At 42.4% G+C, this 9,374-nt stretch overlaps 1 protein-coding gene across 1 annotated transcript; it reads right to left on the bottom strand.

Moving 5' to 3' along the window:
* Positions 1-1,392: 1,392 nt before the first annotated feature.
* On the bottom strand, positions 1,393-9,110 carry opn3 (opsin 3; the record flags this gene model as incomplete). Its single annotated transcript, XM_084076611.1, has 4 exons — positions 1,393-1,668; positions 2,630-2,881; positions 4,660-4,979; positions 8,783-9,110. 4 exons carry the CDS (start codon positions 9,108-9,110, stop codon positions 1,393-1,395), a joined length of 1,176 nt encoding a protein of 391 aa, XP_083932737.1.
* Positions 9,111-9,374: the final 264 nt, after the last annotated feature.

The following is a 9,374-nucleotide window of genomic DNA, read 5'->3' as shown; positions in this document are numbered from 1 at the left end:
ACTCGAGCAGCAGCGTTCTGAATCTACTGCGCCTCTCTTTTGGTGAGACCTGTATTGGGGGTATGTATGTAGGGCATCTTTGTGGAATTCTAACAGTAGCTAATTGAAAAATTAACTGAAATTAAATGTTAAGCCACTGCTGACATTCTGATTTTAAGTAATAATTATCACAAATTCACAAATTACAATGGCCGCAAGGTCCACTAGTTAATTTGCTTACATTTACTCAGTCACAAGTGAATGAAGTAATTATCACTTATTATCAATTATCACAGTATTCATCTATTCACAGCTGATAGACGAGGAGAATATGAAAGGGATTTCTCGCTGCAGCTGCCTATGGGCCAGTCCTCTCATCTAATTACACTCCAATATGGTCATGAAGTAAATTCCATCAAATACCATTTCCCTGATGAAGGCTGCCCACTTGGATGACACGAGATGATAAGAAAAGCACACATGTAGCGTAAAAATAAGATCTCTTTATTGAACACAATAATGAGCATTTGTGAGCAACATTCTGTGGCTGAAGAGCTAAGGCTTTTACTCATTCACAGATTCAACAGATAGAGCCAAGCACAGGTTCATAGTCCGACGGTGGTCATACATAGTGTTAATGACAATTGTGCTATTGAAATGATGGTGGATTAGCTCAACACGTTCTAGCTACAGTACAACTACAGTGTGCAGTATGTGACCACAACTGATTTTAGACCATGGGAAATGCCATTACTGAGACTAGTGTAATGGCGCTTCCACAGTATGGTACTCTACTTGACTATACTTGCTTTTGGTATCACATACCAGTTAATTGTCCACTGAGCGCTGAAACAGAAACAGTTTTTGATGACATTTTAAGAGAGAAATAGCTCAATATTGTTTCATATTTCACATTTATAATGGCTAGTCTGTCGTGATGCTAGTCAAGATTCTCTCAGAAAAATCATTAGCATGCCGTGTTTTCACGGCAACTTTTGGTACAGCCTCAGCTGGCTTGGAACCTTGACCAGAGGTGATACCAAAAAAAGTATCAGGTACTAAGTACTACTTTTGCCCAATGGAAAAACAAACAAGAAAACGAGTCAAGTCGCGTTGACCCAGTACCATGCAGTGTAAAAGCTCCATAATACTACCATGTACAGGTTGTAATACAGTAGTGCTGTACTATAATGCTCAAACAATATGAAACAATAACAGGAAATGCATCTGACTGACTGGATTTTCAGAATTGCCTGTAAAAGTCTGCAACAATGGATCCTGAAAAAGGTAAGTGGCATAAAAGAAAGCCATCTTACGAGGTCAGATAGGGTTAATTTGGCTTGGAATTGTCCTAAGGCATACTCGAAAGAGAGACAGGTTAAACTGGAGCACGATCCCTCAAAAGATCCTGAATCACAGCGGCCGAACCTGGATGATGTTGACCTCCGAAGCGTCACCATTCCTGGAGGTCATCTCCAGCTGCTGGTGGGTGTCATTACTGGCAATGATGAAGACAATGGAGGAGGAGCTGAAGGTCACCCGCTTTTTGGGCCGGTCCCTACCCCCACACCCATGTGACATGACGATTGGACGGATGGGCCGCTCGACTGGAGCAAGCGGGCGGTCCTTGATGCTGTGTTGCAGCCATGAGATTCGCGAACACAGCAGCTGCAGCAGACAGCGCCGGATCTGTCAGAGGATGAGGCGGCAAGAGGGGATGGAGAGTGGAAAAAACTGTGATATTTAGGGGGATGTTCACACTGACATTTGCTATGCGGCAAAACAACAAATCTTGACGGAGCACAAAGCTTGTTGCAAAGCAACCGTGGAAAAGTTTCCATTACAACGTCATCCAGAACCAACTTGTGATACCTTGTCAACATCAACCAGTATCAACATGGAGAAACATGTAGCTGTTGTAATTAACTTTCCAGAGTAGTATGATCCTTCTTTGAGGAAGCACAAGGCTTGTGATAAGCCTTCATATACTGTCGGCCATGCAATAATAAGATAATATTCCGCTCTGAATATTATCTTATATTGCAGGCCATGCTGTCAGCAGGTTCATCAAACGTCACCACCTGCAGCTGATGAGGACGTTGGATGATCAACACAGACTCGTCCGTTGTTTCACCGCATACCAAATGCCAGTGTGAACGGCCTTTTAAACAGTGAGTATAATTACAGTAGCTGTGATTTCTTATCAGTATCAAATGCACAAGATAGCAGACACACAGTTTGCCAAACAGACTAAGCCTTTATTAGAAACCTAACGATTTCCTTTCCCAATTATGGGATTACTGCCTCCTGCACAAAGAATTTGCACACTTCCCTTTATCGCTTATTAGTGTTAATCAAATGAGTTATCTGGCAGTGAGAATACAATTTACCTATCTTCTTACTATTCGTGCTTTGCCACATGATTTTGCACGTTTTTGGCACATGTTCCAAGGAGTTGACTGCCACTGCCAACACATGCTGTATGAGCATGGGAATTCACAACCCTCATAAGACTACACAACTACAGTTATCAAATGAAAACTCAGGATTTACAGTGTATGACACTGAGACTTTTGAAATGTATGTGTATATACATTTTCAGGTACTTTTTCATCAACAACCAAACAACAAAAAAAATAGTTAATCTCACCTTCCTACTCATGAACATGTAGATGAGGGGGTTGTAGGCCGTACTGGACTTGGCAAAAAAAGAGGGGACAATGGCCACAGTGGGGGAGACCATGCTCCTCCTGCCAAATGCCTCCATCATGGACACCACTGCATAGGGCGTCCAACAGATCAAGAAGCAGGAGATCATCAGCAGGAACATCACAGCCACCTTCTTCTCGTAGCGCAGGATCTTAACAATCTGAACTGTCTGCAGATCCTGGATGGAGCGTAGCTGAGAACGAGAAAATTGGAAGAGTAGTAATTAAGGTAAAAAGATATTACACTCGCTAATCTGCATGTCAATCCGCACATCAGAATGCATTTTCAAATACATCAATAATGTAACTTTGACCAAAAATGAATGTAGTGTGACCCCATAGCCTTTCCTCGGTGGCACCATTAGGCCAGTATATCTCAAATTCTAATGTGCAGATTGCTACGAAACTTGCTGAGCACAATATTACTTATGACGTATGGTTAAACTTTTTACATTTGGGTGCCCCCAGAGAAAATCCTCTTGGAGGTGCGCTCTAAAGAGGCCTTGCTGTTCCAATTTGTTGATTGGATGTTGCCCCTCCCACTAATTACTCTGCAGCAGTTATGTTGAATGTGTTACCTGCAAGCCCTTGACGTCCTCCATTAAGAGCTGGCTGACCTAACCATCAGTTCCATTTACAGTACCAAAGTTTTTTGTTTTGTTGCTATTTCAGTTGTCTAGAATGTTGAAATTCTATAAAACAAAAACCAAACAAAACGGATATGTACAAATATGTTCATGTCATTGTGTATGCATTTTTGTAAATACATACATCAATGAATGAATCTAAAAGTTGTACTGCCTCTTTTAGTCATAATATTTTTTTCCCCTTAGAAGCCCATGACTTGCATTAATTGGACTACTGTCTGTAGATGAAAATACGAGCAGCTGGTACCAAAACTTCCCCAGAGATGGAACACAACACTTTATTCTTTAATCAAAAATAAAACATTGTAACTTCAATTTCTATGAAAAATATCTGCTATTATCCCAGCTACCTACTCTCCCATGTTCATGCTTTGGTAAAGCAGCCAAAAAGTTTTTTGTTCAGGTAAAAAAAATACTAAACTCTAGCAAATTTGTTCTCTTTGAATTGTCTGAGTTAAGCAATGTTTGGAATTGCTGTTCTGTGTAGTGATGTGTCATGGTGAGTGTGTTATGTTCTGTACAACAGATGGATAGCAGCTGCAATAGACATAGGGTGGGTGCCTACACAGTCCAGATATTAAGTGATTGTCTGCTCATTGTCAGTAGCAAATAGTTAGTGACTCATCTACAGCTACCCAGTGAGCACACACACACACACACACACACACACACACACACACACACACACACACACACACACACACACACACACACACACACACACACACACACACACACACACACACACACACACCATGCCGTGAAAACAGGTAAACTATTTATCCTTGGGGACAGACAGCCTTTTTTTCTTACCAAGATGACTTGTACTAACTGATTAGATCAGTACCACACGTGGATGTGAGGCGCAGTCTATAAGCAGCATGGGTTTAACCGAGAACAATGAGCGTACAAATTATTTATAACTGCACAGGACTGGCCCTGAGGGTACAGTAGGATAATAAGAGTGAACGGTATGAATGGGAGAGTGAATCAAGTTTAGTTTTAGTCAGAAGAAAAGAAACAGTGAGTAAGACCATTTTTCATCTGGGGATATTTCATAATAAGTAATACCCAAAGGAGTTTTTGCATGGATCTTATACAATAACTTATTTTTACTTTTTCAACCATGCCTTGCTCAAGAGAACCATGTATGTAGGCAACCTTAATTGGAAACCTTCCATTCCCATCCCTGCTTCTCTAACCTTTATAATACTGACTAAATAAAAAAAACAAATCTAATATCTAGCGTTAGTAATAATGGATTATGACTCTCTTATATGCAGTCTAATAGACCATCACATGGCATTGAGCAAACCAGCACTTACCATTCTTACTGTATAGAGTATGTTTCCATAGCAGTAGATCATGACCCCCACAGGCACAATGAAACAGCCCAGCAGGAAGAAGAGGATAAAGGAGGCATCATTGGGGTCTTTGGAGGCCCAGTCGAGGGAGCAGCCCAGCCGGTGGATTTCCAGGGTATAGCGGTTCCAGCCCAGCAGGGGAGCCCCCGTCCAGGCCAGGGAATAGAGCCAGATGTGAGTGATGGCCCTCCAGGCCCAGGAGAAGTCCACTACCCTGGCATGGACCACTCGGGTGTAGCGCTCGTACGCCAGGGTGGACAGAGTCATGATCGATACGATGCCTGGCAGGGGAGGCAGAGAGGCAGTCATGTTGAGTAAAGGGCTTTTCACACAGGGAGCGACACTCGTTCCTCATGTGAGTAGATGTGTTTCTACTGGGATTTTACTGTGTAGTTTCACCCCCCACAGCTACTCTTTCGGTGCCGTGGTGGCAGTATAGGAAAAAGTTCAACACAATTCAACTCTTGACGTGGGCGCGCGTGCGCGTGAGATGAGCACGAATGCGACAATTTCACGGGATCGCACCCGCTTGTCACTACGCCTGTCAGACTGACCCCCACAAACACACCTGAGCTCGCCTCTCCCAATACAAATGAATTACTAGGAGCGTCAGTCCCGTGTGAAGTCCTTAATGCCGAATACTCTATATGGGTCAATAGAAAAGGAAAAACAAAGCTTCAGTTACAATTCAGTTTCAGCTTCACCCAGCTGATGGCTGCTCAGGTTATATTGAGTGCATGGAGGGAGCTGTTAGGGGTTCATTCTTAATTGTCTTGCTCAGTGACACTTCAAAACATATACTGGGTAGCCCAGGTGGCAACCTTCTGATTCCCAGATATTTTTTGTTTTGTTTGAATGGTATGTAACGGATATTTAATGCAAACATTTGTCTTCATTGTGAACCCATCAAAGCATCAAGCCTAACAGATGGCATAACCACTCACAGACCAACAGCTGTGATTCACACTGATTTTCAATCTTGTATATTGGTACAAACCTTTTAATCATTGTACCTGTAACCCATATTGAAATTGCCTAATGGGTCGGCCAGCTGGTGGAACACCGCAGCCCTTGGGGGCCCCCTGCAGATCAATTTAACTCTGGGAATGTACAAATATAACCAAATGGACCCACATTCTCAGAGTTAAAGTAACACTGGGGATTTTACTGTTTAGTTTCACCCCCCAAAGCTTCTCTTTCGGTGCCGTGGTGGCGGTGTTGCAAGTGTAGACCTCCGCAGGCACATTGTTCCAGACTCACCTGCCACGTGTCTGCTCCCACAGATCACATTGCTCACCAAGGTCTAATACATACACACAACACACATAAGGTGCACGTGTGAAGAGGACGCTGTGTTCTCACACAAATGACTATCTGACTCTATTGTGGATGAGCGTGAGCTGTGAGTGTACAGTAAAATCCTTAGTCTCTGAGTTTCAATTGGATAAATTAACACAGATTTGACTGTTTATGCCCAGACTGACACAGGGTAAGGAAGGCCACCCAGTACAAAACAAGAGACCACCTCAAGTGCCACTTTATGAATCTGTGGCCATCCATATCCATCAGAGACATTATTAATAAGCATACACGTTTTGGCAGAGAGACATAGGGTAGAATCATTCAACCTGGTACCACTTGGCTGCAATGCTCAAACCGTCAACTACTATCAAATCAAATAATTCAGAGACAAACTGTCCTGGTGCATAGTGAAAAGGGAGGACCTGTCAGTCCTCGTCCCTTTTATGCCCATATATATATATCCCTGGTGTCATCAGTATATGCCCATATATTGGTATGCCCATCGGTTGGATCGGTGGTTCTGGACAACCGCATAGCCGCACTCCCTCGAGTCCTTGATGATGCGAGTGCCGAGTTTGAAGTCGGTTGGTCCCATACAGTATATGCATATCACCATATATGGGTATAGCGGTCTGATCCGTGGCTCTGGATAACCAAATCTCCATATATGCCTATATGGGCCTATCGTTTTGTTTATGGTTGTATCTGAGTCATAGTGACATGCCTATATATGGGCGCATCAGGTTTGTTTATGGTTATATCTGCATCATAGTGACGTGGCCGTGGCCGTGGTCCGCCCGCCCTCCTTTTTAAGATATATTTTTTCAATGCAGTACACAGTAAAAACGTTTTGAAAATGTGTGAAAATCTCCACCTATAATGAATGACATGCCCAAAATAGGTATGGCATTTCCCATGTAATTTCTGCTCAATGACATTTCAATGATGAAAGGAGGCAGGGTTAATAAATGGCTTAGGCTGACTATTTGATGGGGAAGAAATGCAAGCATATTATATTGCCAGAGGGGCATAGTGAATATGTAGTGTCCTTCACATTTTAAAGACATTCTAAACCCTTTCAGGTGACAGGAGTAGGGGAAATCATCATTCATTGTGCATATTTATAGAGAACTGTCAAGGCTGCAAGTTTGAACTAATTACCTCATTACCACACATTTCTAGTAATTTGTAAGTGGGCGGCAGCAAGCGTTCTGGTAGCTATTGAACATGATGTAGCTCTGGTCCATAGGTTAAGGAGTTCTCTGCTTCCACAGTGGTGTAAAGTAACTAAGAACATTTACTTACTGTACTTAAGTACAATTTTGAGGTATTTGTACTTTACTTGAGTATTTCCTATTTCCAAAACTTTTGCTTCTACTCCATTACATCTCAGAGACAAATATTGGTACATATGTTAACCACTTCAGCCCTATATATGGCCATTTGAAAATAGCCAATCTACGAGCTACACATTGTGAGCTTGTAGATCTGCTATTTTCAAAAGATATTTATACATTTGAAAACTTGAAATGGGACATTCTGCATAATGAGTACTTTTACTTTTAGTAATTAAGTCTATTTTGATGGCAATATTTTTGTACTTTCACTCAAGTACATTTTTAATTCCGGACTTTTAGCCTACTTGTAACAGAGTATTTCTGTATTGCAGTAGGCCTATTGATACTTTTACTTAAGTGAATTTGAGTACTTTTTCAACCATGTCTCCTTCTAACGCTATCCATACGGACCAGAGCTATTGAACATGATAATAAAGCTGAAGTAGACATACAACTAATCATGACAGAATGACAACTCTATTAATGAATACATTGTCGTCGCAACAATAGTGAGAATTGGCATCATACTGTTCATACTAGGCTAATTAGAATTCCTTGCGTCTCAATATCTGCGTAAAAACGGTCGCCAAACGCATAACGCACCGCATTATTATGGCGTGCGTTACGCACGCCATAATAATACTAAATAAACTAATAATAATCACAGTTCAAAGCCAGGGCCATTTGGGAAACAATTTAGTGTCCATTGTGTCATTATTTCTGATGGCAATTGCTAATAATACCGGTATACAAAATGTTTCTTTTCTTTCATTCTTTGACAGACGACATTCACCAAATGCATGTGTTAATGCTGGAAGAACACAGGGAGGGATTCAATTAGGCATGTTGCCAGTTAGAGAGCTCTCCAATCGGAACCTCTCCCTGATGAGGTCCCGCTGCGTAGGGTGCCAGCAGAGTGCGACACCGGCGAACGGTGGCCAATATTGTTGATTCTTACCTTTTTCTGCACATCGTATCCAAAAAGTAAAGGTATTCCCCCCTGCTCTCAAATGTTTTACATTTTAGCGGTCAAGACATTTTAACCGACGGGTTGATACAAGCGTTTAAATCGCTTATTTATTCAGCCTGTGGCCAGTCAACCCCCGTCCGCATGCGTTGTAGGCTACTGCTCCCCTTAAGGTTGCATTGGGAAAACATGGCACAGAATTACTAAAAAAAGAGATTTAAACGCTTGTTTCAACCCGTCACTTAAAATGTCTTTACCGCTAAAATGTCAAACATCTGAGAGGTTTACTTTTTGGATACGATCGATGTGCGGGAAAAGGTAAGAATCTACAATACTGGCCATCGTTCGCCGGTTTCGCACTCTGCCAACACCCTACGCAGCGGGACTTCATCTCGGAGCTATACACTGTGGTGGTGGGAGGGAGAGGTTCCAAACGGGGCTATAGTTTCTGAAGTGAGGATAAACCTGGATTCCTCACCAAACAAGCTGTTGCTGAATCCGTCCCAGACGCATGTCGTGGAGCTCCATATCCAACCGCCTCGGATGCACGAAACCAAAGTAAAGTTCGTCCCGGTGACCGACACCAGTAAATCACTCACACTTATATTGAGCAACAACAGATTCGTGGGCGTCCGCAGTCTCTTGAATTTGTAGTAAAGTACGATGACAACGACGTTGTTACAAAAGCCAAACACTCCAATCGTTCCGATGGTAAAAGCCAGAAGTTTGTACGTGCCGACTGCAAAGATGTGGTGTTCTGTGTCTGTACTACTTCTCTCTGTTCTGGTTTCGTTCGCAGGATTCATTGCGTGGATCATTTGGTTTCCAACATTGTGCTGTCTGTGCGCGCAATGACCATGTAGCCTACTATCCTATCCTTTTGCAGAAGTAGTAGCCAATGTCCGCAGCTCTTCATCCACTCCTGACGCATGTAACTCAATTAACTTGTCTTGTAGGGTACTTATGTTTGTAGAATCTGGGTCAACTGTCTTGTGTAGACAGATAGACAAACAGACAGACACACATACACACAAACAAACAAACAGAGAGAGAGAGGGAGGGGGGCTTGT

This window comes from Gymnoscopelus microlampas (genome assembly GCF_963454915.1).
Source record: "Gymnoscopelus microlampas genome assembly, chromosome: 13".
Classification (NCBI taxonomy): Eukaryota; Metazoa; Chordata; class Actinopteri; order Myctophiformes; family Myctophidae; genus Gymnoscopelus; species Gymnoscopelus microlampas.
This window is presented reverse-complemented; position numbering and strand designations above follow the sequence as displayed.